Below are 15619 nucleotides of genomic sequence, written 5' to 3' on the forward strand. Positions count from 1 at the left end.
AGATAAGATATGCATAGTATTATTAGATTTGGATAGAAAACACTGTGGCATTTCTAAAACGGTTTGAATCATGTCTGTGAGTATAACAGAACTTATTTGGCAGGCGAAACCCCAAGGACAAACCATTCAGATTTTATTTTTGGAGGTCACTCTCTATTCAATGTGTTTTCATTGGGAATCCAGATTTCTCAGGGACCTTCTTGCAGTTCCTACCACTTCCACTGGATGTCAACAGTCTTTAGAAATTGGTTGAGGTGTTTCCTTTGTGTAATGAAGAAGTAGCACTGTTCAGAACGAGGGTCACTTGTAGTGTACTGTTAGATAGAGGCGCGTCACCAGAAAGCTAGCGTCAGTTTGTTTTCCTCCTGTATTGAACACAGATCATCCAGTCTTCAATTTTATTGATTATTTACGTTAAAAAATACCTAAAGTTTTATTACAAAAGTAGTTTGAAATGTTTTGACAAAGTTTACAGGTAACTTTTGAGATATTTTGTAGTCACGTTGTGCAAGTTGGAACCGGTGTTTTTCTGGATCAAACGCGCCAAATAAATGGACATTTTGGATATATATATCAACGGAATTAATCGAACAAAAGGACCATTTGTGATGTTTGTGACATATTGGAGTGCCAACAGAAGAAGCACGTCAAAAGGCATGAATTATATATTTTTTTCTGAGTTTTGTGTCGCGCCTGCAGGGTTGAAATATGCTTCTCTCTCTTTGTTTACTGGAGTGCTATCCTCAGGTAATAGCGTCGCCGAAAAGCCTTTTTGACATGTTGGCTGGATTCACAACAAGTGTAGCTTTAATTTGCTATCTAGCATGTGTGATTTCATGAATCAAGTTCGATTTTTATAGTAATTTATTTGAATTTGGCGCTCTGCATTTTTACCGGCTTTTCGCTAGCGTCCCACATATCCCAGAGAGGTTTTAACTGACTTGCCTAGTTAAATAAAGGTTAAATAAAAAAATATATATACACACTGACACTTTGCTTGTTTAATTGCCTTGTGGAGGGAATAACTACACTGTTTGTATTCGATCATGTTTCCAGACACCTTGATTAAATTTGGTGGTTCTCGCGCTTTCAGTTTTGCAAGAATGCTGCCATCAATCCAAGGTTTCTGGTTAGGGAAGGTGTTAACCTCTTGCTCCTACCTGACACGCATGCGTCCCCATCTAGACATCTGGGAATGCAAATGCGCTACGCTAAATGCTAATAGTACTAGTTAAAACTCAAACGTTCATTAAAATACACATGCAGGGTATTGAATTAAAGCTACACTCGTTGTGAATCCAGGCAACAAGTCAGATTTTTAAAATGCTTTTCGGCGAAAGCATGAGAAGCTATTATCTGATAGCATGTAACACCCCAAAAGACCCACAGGGGACGTAAACAACATAATTAGCATAGTCGGCGCTACACAAACCGCACAAATAAAATATGAAACATTCATTACCTTTGACCATCTTCTTTGTTGGCACTCCTAGATGTCCCATAATCACTATTGGGTCTTTTTTCGATTAAATCGGTCCATATATAGCCTAGATATCGATCTATGAGGACTGTGTGATCAACGAAAAAAAATAGCGTTTTATAATGTAACGTCATTTTTTTTTATTAAAAAAGTTGACGATAAACTTTCACAAAACACTTCGAAATACTTTTGTAATGCAACTTTAGGTATTAGTAAACGTTAATAAGCGATCAAATTGATCACGAGGCGATGTATATTCTATAGGGGTACGTCTGGAAATAATGTCCGGGTAAATCTCAACCAAAATATCCGGTCGGAGACCTGAAGAAATGGGCTGTCTCTTCTTCGTTTGACCAAGAAACAAAGCCTAGGCAAATGACAAGACTGTTGACATCGTGTGGAGGCTGTAGGTATTGCAACCTCGGCCGCATTTAATGTGGTTCGCCTTTATCAATCGGTTGAAGTGGCGCATGGATATATGTTTCCATTTTCAGTGATCAGATTTTCCTGCACTTTTCGATGAAACGCACGTTCTGTTATAGTCACAGCCGTGATTTAACCAGTTTTATAAACGTCTGAGTGTTTTCTATCCACACATACTAATCATATGCATATACTATATTCCTGGCACGATTAGCAGGGCGCTGAAATGTTGCGCGAAGCTGTCCAGTCCTGGTGCTTTTCTCTGTGTGAGTGTTTTCACACTATCTAATATTTATTCTTGGGTGATCTCTGTTTTTAATGACAATTTTTTTTGTCTGCTGATAGCGTTCTCATTTCTCTTTCATCAAAATGGAGGTAACACATGATCTCTCTGAAGTAGTCTGGTGAAATGGTTTCTCCAAAGAAAGGTATCCCATACAGTACATGTCTGAGCAGAAGCTCTCCATATACACGCTCTCGCCACCGAAATACTTCACGGAAACAGCAGAGGGAACTCCCCCCTATCCACATCGATGGAACAGTAGTGGAGAGGGTAGCTAGTTTTAAGTTCCTCGGCATACACATCACAGACAAACTGAATTGGTCCACTCACACTGACAGTGTCGTGAAGAAGGCGCAGCAGCGCCTATTCAACCTCAGGAGGCTGAAGAAATTCGGCTTGTCACCAAAAGCACTCACAAACTTCTACAGATGCACAATCGAGAGCATCCTGGCGGGCTGTATCACCGCCTGGTACGGCAACTGCTCCGCCCTCAACCGTAAGGCTCTCCAGAGGGTAGTGAGGACTGCACAACGCATCACTGGGGGCAAACTACCTGCCCTCCAGGACACCTACACCACCCGTTGTTACAGGAAGGCCATAAAGATCATCAAGGACATCAACCACCCGAACCACTGCCTGTTCACCCCGCTATCATCCAGAAGGCGAGGTCAGTACAGGTGCGTCAAAGCTGGGACCGAGAGACTGAAAAACAGCTTCTATCTCAAGGCCATCAGACTGTTAAACAGCCACCACTAACATTGAGTGGCTGCTGCCAACACACTGTCATTGACACTGACCCAACTCCAGCCATTTTAATAATGGGAATTGATGGGAAATGATGTAAATATATCACTAGCCACTTTAAACAATGCTACCTTATATAATGTTACTTACCCTACATTATTCATCTCATATGCATATGTATATACTGTACTCTACATCATCGACTGCATCCTTATGTAATACATGTATCACTAGCCACTTTAACTATGCCACTTTGTTTACTTTGTCTACACACTCATCTCATATGTATATACTGTACTCGATACCATCTACTGTATGCTGCTCTGTACCATCACTCATTCATATATCCTTATGTACATATTCCTTATCCCCTTACACTGTGTATAAGACAGTAGTTTTGGAATTGTTAGTTAGATTACTTGTTGGTTATCACTGCATTGTCGGAACTAGAAGCACAAGCATTTCGCTACACTCGCATTAACATCTGCTAACCATGTGTATGTGACAAATAAAATTTGATTTGATTTGATTTGGACATACAGGATTGAAATGAACGCTTCCAGCTCATCAACAGACAGATCCCAGGCATTGTCTTCTTGCTCCCTGTGCACCTCAGCCACAGTATGTGCTGTAGCATGTTCACGTCACATAAACAATGAAAGCAGGCGAGTGTGTTGCGGATGTACTTTTGTGCTTGAGATGTAGAGCCTGCTCTCAGTGATGACATTTTGTGTTGATAATCGGCCCATAGCATTGTCACCGGCTGGTTCTATCCAAATGGTGAGTCCCTTCCTTTCTCCTGTCTCACCATTTCATTTAATTGTGGCCGTTCTGGCTTTTTTGCGCTTAGGCCTTGGATGTGCAGGTTCAGGCTGATGCTCAGAATCAGAAGAATAATCAGATGTCATGATTCATTTCTTCCCCACCATTTTCAATATGATCTTGTAACAGCGCTAACGCAGCATGGGCATCAATTCGTCTTGGTCTTCTTGCCATTGTAAATTATGCAAGCTCTCATTGTGAAGCCTACTCCCAGTTGGCCAAAGTAGACTGACTAGACTGCTGTGATTCGGTGAACTGATATAGGGTACATACCATTTTAAGATGAGGTATATAATTAGAATGGATGATGACATAATGCTGCATCGTTCGCTTCGTCTCGCTCATCCATTCTCCCCCTTCCTCCCCATTATACTTTACATTATTTATGTAATCTGTTGTTATATATGTGATATTAGTTTCGTTCTGTTCCGAGACAATTATCCCGGTGATTATCAAGTGGGCACGGCACCTTCCACTGTTGGGAGAAGGAGCGAAGCAGGCCCTACTGTCGGGAGCAGAGGGGCAATGGGGAAAACCCCTCAAAAATATATTTATGGCATACACTCCTAAAACTGGTTATAACTCCAGTTGTGTTTGTGATTCTAACACTGACAGTGTGTTATATTCACTACTGATCAAACGTTTTAGAACACCGACTAATTCCAGGGTATTTCTTTATTTTTACCATTTTCTACATTGTAGAATAAAAGTGAAGACAATTAAAAATATGAAATAACACATGGAATCATGTAGGATCCAAAAACGTGTTAAACAAACCAAAATATATTTTATATTTGAGATTCTTCAAAATTGCCACCCTTTGCCTTGATGACAGCCTGGCATACTCTTGGCATTCTCTCAACCAGCTTCACCTGGAATGCTTTTCCAACAGTCTTGAAGGAGTTCCCTCATATGCTGAGCACTTGTTGGCTCAATTTGGTTGAGTTCCCACCTCAACCTGTTAGAGACACCAGTTCCCATTTGGACACGCGCCCCCACCCCCCCAGCTGGAATGTGGCGCAGGGAACGCAAGAAATATTCCTAAAAATATTTAACCTCCACACATTAACAAGTATAGCTCAAATGAAAGATAAACAAGTTGTTTATCTAGCCAGCAAGTCAGATTTCTAAAATGTTTTACAGCGAAAACATAGCACATATTTATGTCAAACCACCACCGCAGACATAGCTCATTAGCATAGCCAAGTAGGAAAAAATATGCAATCAACAAACGCAGGATTAAAAGAAAAATCATTTCACTAACCTTTTGAAATCTTCATCAGATGACAGTAATATAACATGTTACACAGTACATTCATTTTTTTTTCAATAATATGCTATATATATCCATAAATCTCTGTTTACAATGATGCATCGTTCAAAAAATGCTACCCAAATGTCCTGAGAAATGATAGCCCCGGCAGATAACGTCAGCTAACAAGGAATACACATCATGAACTTTGACTAAATATGCATGTTTTACATATGTATAGCAAGATACACTTCTTCTAAATGCAATTGCATTGTTACATGTAATTTTAACGTTACATTTTGCATTCACTAGACTATAATATGGAGTCGGCGCTCCCACAGTAGCATCATGACTCCTTTATCTTGGAGTCGACAGAAACCCAAAATTAATACATTAAATATTCCCTTACCTTTGCTGTTCTTCCATCAAACGACCTGGAAGGGATTATACTTACCAAACCAGCATTTAGTTTTCAAGTCTACATCTTTCGGTTCTCAAAATACCCACATTTCGGTCGAAATTTACGCAAAATTGATGTAGTTGCGCACCAAAACGTTGAAATTATATATTATATGTCTAGTTAACTTGTCAAACTAACTTCATAATCAAGCTTTAACATGTTATAAAGGTGTACAGCAATTTTGAGAACAAACAGAAACACAGGCACCGTTCAATCGATCTTGGAAGAAAGAGAGCACTTTACCAATGAGCACAGAAAAGTGACAGCTGTTTTTGATTGACTGGGAGCATACCGCGTGCTCAAACTCTCGCGAGCGGGCGATTCTCACAATGACAAGCCCCATTGAAAGCTGAGATCACGCTGAACACGTGGAGACTGTTCTGGGAGCGGTAACTGTTTGTGGAGGGTGTCTGTGATGACGTCAAGGTGGCATAAGTTTTCTGATGAGAAGAGATAGTTTGGGAGAATGCATATTTTGAGAGTTATGCTTTACACAGAGACACAATTTAAACGGTTTTAAAAGCTTTAGAGTGTTTTCTATTCAATAATATTTTTTATTTGCATATATTAGCAACTTTTGACAAAAAATAATTATGTTTACCATGGGCACGCAATTACTCCAGCGGGGGCAGTAGACAGCCCTATCCCTAAGAGGTTAAGGAATACCTAGGATAGGATAAGTAATCCTTCTCACCCCCCCCCCTTTAAGACACCGATGCACTATTGTAAAGTGACTGTTCTACTGGATGTCATAAAGTGAATGCACCAATTTGTAAGTCGCTCTGGATAAGAGCGTCTGCTAAATGACTTAAATGTAATGTAAATGTAATGAGTTCGGGGGATTATGGAGGCCAGGTCTACTGATGCAGCACTCCATCACTCTCCTTCGTGGTAAAATAACCCTTACACAGCCTGGAGGTGTGTTGCATAGACTGAAAAACAGCTTCTATCTCAAAGCCATCAGAGTGCTAAACAGCCATCACTAACTCAGAGAGGCTGCTGCCTGCACTTAGACCCAATCACAGGCCACTTCAATAAATGGATCACTAGTCACAGGAAAACAATGCCACTTTAATAATGTTTACATATCTTACATTACTCATATCACATGTATATACTGGATTTTATACCATCGACTGCACCTTGCCCATGCTGCTCGGACATCGCTCATTCATATACTTACATGTACATATTCTCATTAACCCCTATAGATGTGTGTATTAGGTAGTTCTTGTGAAATTGTTAAATTACTTGTTAGATATGACTGCACTGTCGGAACTAGAACCACAAGCATCCGCTACAATCACATTAACATCTGCTAACCAGGTGTATGTGACCAATAACATCTGCTAACCAGGTGTATGTGACCAATAACATCTGCTGACCATGTGTATGTTACCAATAACATCTGCTGACCATGTGTACGTGACCAATAACATCTGCTAACCATGTGACCAATAACATCTGCTAACCATGTGACCATTAACATCTGCTAACCATGTGTGTGACCAATAACATCTGCTGACCATGTGTGTGACCAATAACATCTGCTGACCATGTGTGTGTGACCAATAACATCTACTAACCATGTGACCAATAACATCTGCTGACCATGTGACCAATAACATCTACTAACCATGTGACCAATAACATCTGCTGACCATGTGTGTGTGACCAATAACATCTGCTAACCATGTGACCATTAACATCTGCTAACCATGTGTGTGTGACCAATAACACCTGCTAACCATGTGTGTGTGACTAATAACACCTGCTGACCATGTGTGTGTGACCAATAACACCTGCTGACCATGTGTGTGTGACCAATAACACCTGTTAACCATGTGACCAATAACATCTGCTAACCATGTGACCAATAACATCTGCTAACCATGTGACCAATAACATCTGCTAACCATGTGACCAATACCATCTGCTAACCATGTGACCAATAACATCTGCTAACCATGTGACCAATAACATCTGCTGACCATGTGACCAATAACATTTGATTTGACTGCTTGAGCGGTTCTAGTGTTAAGTTACCTCCCCTGCCTGAGCCTCAGACAGTTCCAGGATAGAGAGATGGCTCTCGATGTCAAAGCTGGAGAAGAAACTGCTCCACTGCTTCTCAAACAACACCAGGTCCTGGAAGAGACACCATACCAGAGTCAGTGTGGCCGTCACAACACGCTGGTCCAACGGTCCTGTTCCAACATCTACTCACAAGTGTGTGGTGCGTTCAAGCTCAGAATGGTTACCTCAGTCAGCAGGTTGTCTAGGGACACAGGGTCCAATCTGGTGTAGGTCTGCCACAGCTTCTCACTGATGTCCATCAACTGGAACACACAGCAACAGTACACACATCCAGTCAATCATTTCCGAGAAGTAACCCAAACTCCTTTGGCCAAATGCAACGCCACGCCCACAGTTTCTTCTCTGCAATGAGTCTGGATCCGAGTACCTCTCCGACGATTATTATAATGGAAACACATTCTAAGCGTTCGGATTGGTCCCAGGCAGATAGGTTGGGCCAGAGCCAGAACACAAGTAGGTAAAGCAGTGTTTAGAAAATGTGTCATTGGCTTTGATACTCTGATTGGTTAGAGATGATCCAATTGCTGATGACTTTGTTTTGTACAACGACCCTCGTGACCAGAAATGTCTAAGACTGAAGTATGTAGCAAATTTAGTTTGGGTCGTCAGGCAACTATTCTGTACCACTCAAATTAAATGGAGATGTAATTATTTTACTAACTATTCTGCCATGGACCTAAGGTTAGACAATTTCCCCCTACAATTTGTATTAGTAATATGGAGTGAGGTACCTTGTATTTCATGGTGAAGAAGCTTCCTCCACCGATCCCCTCCAGAGCGAAGGCCTGAATGATGGGCCACTTCTCTATCATAAACATGTCAAACGTCTGGATGTGGCCTGAAACAGCACAGTTTCTCATTTACATATAAACATTACACATTCCAAATCGTCACACTATAAAACAAGTTGCTGGTTACATTACAATTATGTTACAATTGTTTAATTAGTTGTTTGCTTCATTCCATAAGTGGAACAATAGAAGTCACGTCGGAGGCTGTTAAGCAATTACTGGTTACCAAGGAAGTAGTTAGAGGAGTAATTACTGGTTACCAATGAAGTAGCTATAGAGGAGTAATTACTGGTTACCAAGGAAGTAGCTATAGAGGAGTAATTACTGGTTACCAATGAAGTAGTTATAGAGGAGTAATTACTGGTTACCAATGGAAGTAGCTATAGAGGAGTAATTACTGGTTACCAAGGAAGTAGTTATGGAGGAGTAATTACTGGTTACCAAGGAAGTAGTTATGGAGGAGTTAATTACTGGTTACCAAGGAAGTAGTTATAGTGTAGTAATTACTGGTTACCAAGGAAGTAGTTATAGTGTAGTAATTACTGGTTACCAAGGAAGTAGCTATAGAGGAGTAATTACTGGTTACCAAGGTAGTAATTACTGGTTACCAAGGAAGTAGTTATGGATGAGTAATTACTGGTTACCAAGGAAGTAGCTATAGAGGAGTAATTACTGGTTACCAAGGAAGTAGTTAGAGGAGTAATTACTGGTTACCAAGGAAGTAGTTATAGAGGAGTAATTACTGGTTACCAAGGAAGTAGCTATAGAGGAGTAATTACTGGTTACCAAGGAAGTAGTTAGAGGAGTAATTACTGGTTACCAATGAAGTAGCTATAGGAGTAATTACTGGTTACCAAGGAAGTAGTTATAGAGGAGTAATTACTGGTTACCAAGGAAGTAGTTATGGAGGAGTAATTACTGGTTACCAAGGAAGTAGTTATGGAGGAGTAATTACTGGTTACCAAGGAAGTAGTTATAGTGTAGTAATTACTGGTTACCAAGGAAGTAGTTATAATTACTGTTACCAAGTAGTAATTACTGGTTACCAATGAAGAATAGTAGCTAGTTATAGAGGAGTAATTACTGGTTACCAAGGTAGTTAAGAGGAGTTACTGGTTACCAAGGAAGTAGTTATAGAGGAATAATTACTGGTTACCAAGGAAGTAGTTATAGGAGTAATTACTGGTTACCAAGGAATACCTTTTTCTCATGTATTAAGTGTGTTTGTTATCCTGTGTTATCATTTACTTAGCTAGTAAATAAATAATTAAACCAATTTGAGTATCAAATCAAATTGTATTTGTCACATGCATAGACCTTACAGAGAAATGCTTACTTACAAGCCCTTAACACTATATTTTAAACTGCATTGTTGGTTAAGCATAAAACAGAAAAAATAACAAATAATTAAAGAGCAGTAGCAAAATAACAGTAGTGAGGCTTTATACAGGGGCTACCAGTACAGAGTCAATGTGCGGGGGCACCGGTTAGTCAAGATAATTGAGGTAATATATACATGTAGGTACAGTTAAAGTGACTATGCATAGATAATAAACAGAGAGTAGCAGCAGTGTGAGAGGGGGTCCAGGGGAAGACAATGCAAATAGTCTGGGCAGCCATTTGATTAGCTGTTCAGAAGCCTTATGGCTTGGGGGTAAAAGCTGTTAAGAAGCCTTTTGGACCTAGAATTGGCGTTCCGGTACCGCCTGCCGTGCGGTGGCAGAGAGAACAAGTCGATGACTAAGGTGGCTGGAGTCTGACAATTTTCAGGGCGTTCCTCTGACACCGCCTGGTGTAGAGGTCCTGGACGGAAGGAAGTTTGGCCCCAGTGATGTACTGGGCCGTAAGCACTACCATCTGTAGTGTCTTGCGGTCGGAGGCCGAGCAGCTGCCATACCAGGCAGTGATGCAACCCGTCAGGTCAGGATGCTGTTGATGGTGCAGCTGTATAACCTTTTGAGGATCTGAGGACCCATGCCAAATCATTTCAATCTCCTAAGGGGTTATAGGCTTTGTCGTACCCTTTTCACAACTGTCTTGGTGTGCTTGGACCATGATAATTTGTTGGTGATGTGGACACCAAGGAACTTGAAGCTCTCAACCTGCTCCACTACAGCCCCGTCGATGAGAATATGGGTGTGCTCTGTCCACCTTTTCCTGTAGTCCACAATAATTTGTCTTGATCACGTTGAGAGAGAGATTGTTATCCTGGCACCACACGGCCAGGTTTCTGACCTCCACCCTACAGGCTGTCTCATCGTTGTCGGTGATCAGGCCTACCACTGTTGCGTTCTTGGTAAACTTAATGACGATGTTCGAGTCGTGCCTGGCCATGCAGTCATGGGTGAACAGGAAGTACAGGAGGAGACTGAGCACGCACCCCTGAGGGGCCCCTGTGTTGAGGATCAGAGTGGCAGATGTGTTGTTACCTACACTTACCACCTTGGGGTGGCCCATCAGGATGTCCAGGATCCAGTTGCAGAGGGATGTGTTTAGTCCCAGGGTCCTTAGCTTAGTGATGAGCTTTGTGGGCACTGTGGTGTTGAACGCTGAGCTGTAGTAAATGAATAGCATTCTCATGTAGGTGTTCCTTTTGTCCAGGTGGGAAAGGGCAGTGTGGAGTGCAATAGAGATAGCATCATCTGTGGATCTGTTGGGGCAGTATGCAAATTGGAGTGGGTCTAGGGTTTCTGGGATAATGGTTTTGATGTGAGCCATGACCAGCCTTTCAAAGCACTTCATGGCTACAGACGTGAGTGCCACTTCATGGCTACAGACGTGAGTGCCACTTCATGGCTACAGACGTGAGTGCCACTTCATGGCTACAGACGTGAGTGCCACGGGGCGGTAATCATTTAGGCAGGTTACCTTAGTGTTCTTGTACACAGGGACTATGGTGGTCCGCATGAAACATATTGGTATTACAGACTCAGTTAGGGATAGGTTGAAAATGTCAGTAAAGACACTGACAGTTTGTCAGCGCATGCCCGGAGCACACATCCTGGTAATCCGTCTGGCCCTGCGGCCTTGTGAATGTTGACCTGTTTAAAGGTCTTACTCACATTGAATATGAAGAGCGTCATCACACAGTCATCCGGAAAAGCTGATGCTCTCATGCATGCTTCAGCGTTGCTTGCCTCAAAGCGAGATTAGAAGTAATTTAGCTCGTCTGGTTGGCTCGTGTCACTGGGCAGCTCGCAACTGTGCTACCCTTTGTAGTCTGTAATAGTTTGCAAGCCGTGCCACATCTGACGAGCGTTGGAGCCGGTGTAGTACGACTCAATCTTAAGTCTTGTATTTACGATTTGCCTGTTTGATGGTTCGCCGGACGGCATAGCAGGATTCCTTATAAGCGTACGGGTTAGAGTCCCGATCCTTGAAAGCGGCAGCTCTACCCTTTAGCTCAGTGCGAATGTTGCTTGTAATCCATGGCTTCTGGTTGGGGTATGTACGTACAGTCACTGTGGGAACGATGTCCTCGATGCACTTATTGATGAAGCCAGTGACCAATGTGGTGTACTCCTCAATGCCATCGGAAAAATCCAGGAACATATTCCAGTCTGTGCTAGAAAAACAGTCCTGTAGCTTAGCATATGCGTCATCTGACCACTTCTTTTTTGAATGAGTCACTGGTGCTTCCTGCTTTAGTTTTTGCTTGTACGCAGGAATAGAATTATGGTCAGATTTGCCAAATGGAGGGCGAGGGAGAGCTTTGTATACGTCTCTGTGTGTGGAGTAAAGGTCCTCTAGAGTTTTTTTCCCCGCCTTTTTGCACATTTAACATGCTGGTAGATATTAGGTATAACGAATTTAATTTTCCCTGCATTAAAGTCCCCGGCCACTAGGAGCGCCGCCTCTGGATAAGCGTTTTCCTGTTTCCTTATGGCCTTATACAGCTCATTGAGTGAAGTCTTAGTGCCACCATCGGTTTGTGGTGGTAAAAGATAACTACGAAAAATACAGATGAATACTCTCTAAGTAGATAATTTGGCCTACTGCTTATCATGAGATACTCTACCTTAGTCGAGCAAAACCTTGAGACTTCCTTAATATTAGCTGTTGTTTACAGCTGGGGCACCCCTTGTCTTACCAGAGGCAGCTCTTCTATATTACCGATGCAGCGTAAACCCCGTGTGACGTAGAAGTCCGTCACTGGCCGCGGACAGCATGTGGTCCTTTAACACATTCATCACTCCTCCTTGCTCCGTTATAAGGTAACAATGTGGGTCGACACACAAGTTAACCTCTCTGTCTTAGTACATACATTTCACACTTATGTCAGTGTTCATATTTAATATAAGCAATATGTATTATACTTATTGATGTTATGGATGAGCGCGTTTGTTTGTTCTGTTACTCTCTCAATCTCTGTAGCTTCCGGGTATGCTGGATAAGGACCCGAGCTTAGGGAATTGGGCGGACTTTGTCGTGCCTGTCCCGAATAGCCCATTAATGTAAATGGCAATATTTCCAAAATTACATTGGGATATTGTTTCATAAAAAACGTGTTGCAATGTATATACTTTAGTACGTTTAGTGAATGGAAAATGTAGGTTTGAATAGGTCATTGCATAATGAATTAGTGTTAATTGTTCTAATGGGAGGGGCTTCCCCAACAAAAGGAGCCTCTCTTTCAGTTCATGGAGAGGCATTTTAGATTGAGCTGTGAATGGGGCAGCATTGTGTTTAGCTGTCCCATAAGGTATATGTTAGATAGCAGTACTGTGGATGGGGAAGCATTGTGTTTAGCTGTCCCATAAGGTATATGTTAGATAGCAGTACTGTGGATGGGGAAGCATTGTGTTTAGCTGTCCCATAAGGTATATATTAGATAGCAGTACTGTGGATGGGGAAGCATTGTGTTCAGCTGTCCCATAAGGTATATGTTAGATAGCAGTACTGTGGATGGGGAAGCATTGTGTTTAGCTGTCCCATAAGGTATATGTTAGATAGCAGTACTGTGGATGGGGAAGCATTGTGTTTAGCTGTCCCATAAGGTATATGTTAGATAGCAGTACTGTGGATGGGGAAGCATTGTGTTTAGCTGTCCCATAAGGTATATGTTAGATAGCAGTACTGTGGATGGGGAAGCATTGTGTTTAGCTGTCCCATAAGGTATATGTTAGATAGCAGTACTGTGGATGGGGAAGCATTGTGTTTAGCTGTCCCATAAGGTATATGTTAGATGGGGCAGTACTGTGGATGGGGAAGCATTGTGTTTAGCTGTCCCATTAGGTATATGTTAGATGGCAGTACTGTGGATGGGGAAGCATTGTGTTTAGCTGTCCCATAAGGTATATGTTAGATAGCAGTACTGTGGATGGGGAAGCATTGTGTTCAGCTGTCCCATAAGGTATATGTTAGATGGGGCAGTACTGTGGATGGGGAAGCATTGTGTTTAGCTGTCCCATAAGGTATATGTTAGATAGTGATTCCTGAACAAAAACAACAGTACTGCTATGTAAATAAACACCCAGAGGCACAGAACAACTTTTGCAGCTCCGCCATCTTGTTATTTTGATAGAGGTTAGGTTTTCCAGTTTAGCCTTCTGGCCTACTCTACGTGATATAGGTTAGGTTTTCCAGTATAGCCTTCTGGCCTACTCTACGTGATAGAGGTTAGGTTTTCCAGTATAGCCTTCTGGCCTACTCTACGTGACACCCCGCCAGCTGTATGTTATCCATATCGTCATTCTGCCACGACTCGGTGAAACATTATAGTCTTTAATGTCCCATTGGTTGGATATTCATGAACGTAGCTTGTCTATTTTGCTATCCAATGATTGTACGTTGGCTAATAGGACTGATGGTAGAGGCAGATTACCCAGTCGTCGTCGGATCCTTACAAGGCACCCCGACCTATGTCCTCGATATCTCCGTCTCTTTCTCATGCGAATGACGGATATTTGAGCCTTGTCGGGTGTCTGAAGTAAATCCTTCGGCTCCGACTCGTTAAAGAAAAAAATATTCTTCCAGTTCTTCTTCCAGACGGTGGCGGAAACATTATGTACAAAATAAGTTACAAATAACACTAAAAAACACACACAATAGCACAATTGGTTAGGAGCCCATAAAACAGCAGCCATCTCCTCCGGCACCATTCTGCAACTTAGGTCTTTACTGAATCCGTACTGAATCATAAGTAAGGCTGGGTTTTTTGCAGATGCAGGAGGGTACGACTGTTCAGAATGATGATATGATATGAGGTTATGAATAATACGTTGACCGTTTTATGGATGTAATAGGTAAAGACCTTCAGAATTTAATTCGGGAGATGGTAAAAACCGCTCTCGTGGTGCCCCAAATCCTAATGAGTTAATTGTTACATGATTAATTTAAATCAGGTAACAAATATAGTTGATTAAATAAATAACAGTCATCAGATTAATGAAAGTAAAGTCACAACACGTAACAAAGTGTGGGAAAAGTCAAGGGGTCTGAATACTTGCCAAAGGCACTGTACATGTAACATGTACTATGTAATCTCTGCATCTATACTGTACCCTGGGTGCTGTAAGGAACTCCAATACGGCTGCAGTCTTGAACCATGCTCACAAAGCTGGAGATCTTAAACTCCTCCGCTGCTTCCTCGTCTTCATACTGCAGGGGGAGATGAGGGGGGAAACAAAGAAGGAGGGGGAGGGCGGAGAACAGGAGTGAATATAATCAACATCAACATTCAATTTAGACATACCTGTGTATCTGCTTGGTTAAGGAAACAAATATAAATGCATTTCTATTAATGAAGTAATCTAATCAAAATGTAAAAATATTGTTATTTACTTCTTGATCAATTGAACATTTGGATGAGAACTTACAAGTGTGATGGTAGTAAGCTAACCTCTGGCTGGGTAAGACAGTCTATGTGGTTACAGTAATAGCTAACCTCTGCCTGGGTAAGACAGTCTATGTGGTTACAGTAATAGCTAACCTCTGGCTGGGTAAGACAGTCTATGTGGTTATAGTAATAGCTAACCTCTGGCTGGGTAAGACAGTCTATGTGGTTATAGTAATAGCTAACCTCTGCCTGGGTAAGACAGTCTATGTGGTTACAGTAATAGCTAACCTCTGCCTGGGTAAGACAGTCTATGTGGTTATAGTAATAGCTAACCTCTGTTTGGGTAAGACAGTCTATGGAGGTTATCCAGTAATAGCTAACCTCTGTTTGGGTAAGACAGTCTATGTGGTTACAGTAATAGCTAACCTCTGGCTGGGTAAGACAGTCTATGTGGTTACAGTAATAGCTAACCTCTGTTTGGGTAAGACA

At 41.7% G+C, this 15619-nt stretch overlaps 1 protein-coding gene across 1 annotated transcript in view; it reads right to left on the minus strand.

Moving 5' to 3' along the window:
• Positions 1 to 15619, minus strand: part of dnaaf9 (dynein axonemal assembly factor 9) — a 107231-nt gene that overhangs the window by 79197 nt on the left and 12415 nt on the right. The window contains exons 6-10 of the mRNA XM_046367624.1: positions 15512 to 15596; positions 14856 to 14952; positions 8293 to 8399; positions 7726 to 7803; positions 7511 to 7612 (exon numbers count right to left, since the gene is read on the minus strand). Coding sequence (XP_046223580.1) covers positions 7511 to 7612; positions 7726 to 7803; positions 8293 to 8399; positions 14856 to 14952; positions 15512 to 15596 — 469 coding nt within the window. The remainder of the gene's footprint in view (positions 1 to 7510; positions 7613 to 7725; positions 7804 to 8292; positions 8400 to 14855; positions 14953 to 15511; positions 15597 to 15619) is intronic.

Source organism: Oncorhynchus gorbuscha, linkage group LG10 (genome assembly GCF_021184085.1).
Source record: "Oncorhynchus gorbuscha isolate QuinsamMale2020 ecotype Even-year linkage group LG10, OgorEven_v1.0, whole genome shotgun sequence".
NCBI lineage: Eukaryota > Metazoa > Chordata > Actinopteri > Salmoniformes > Salmonidae > Oncorhynchus > Oncorhynchus gorbuscha.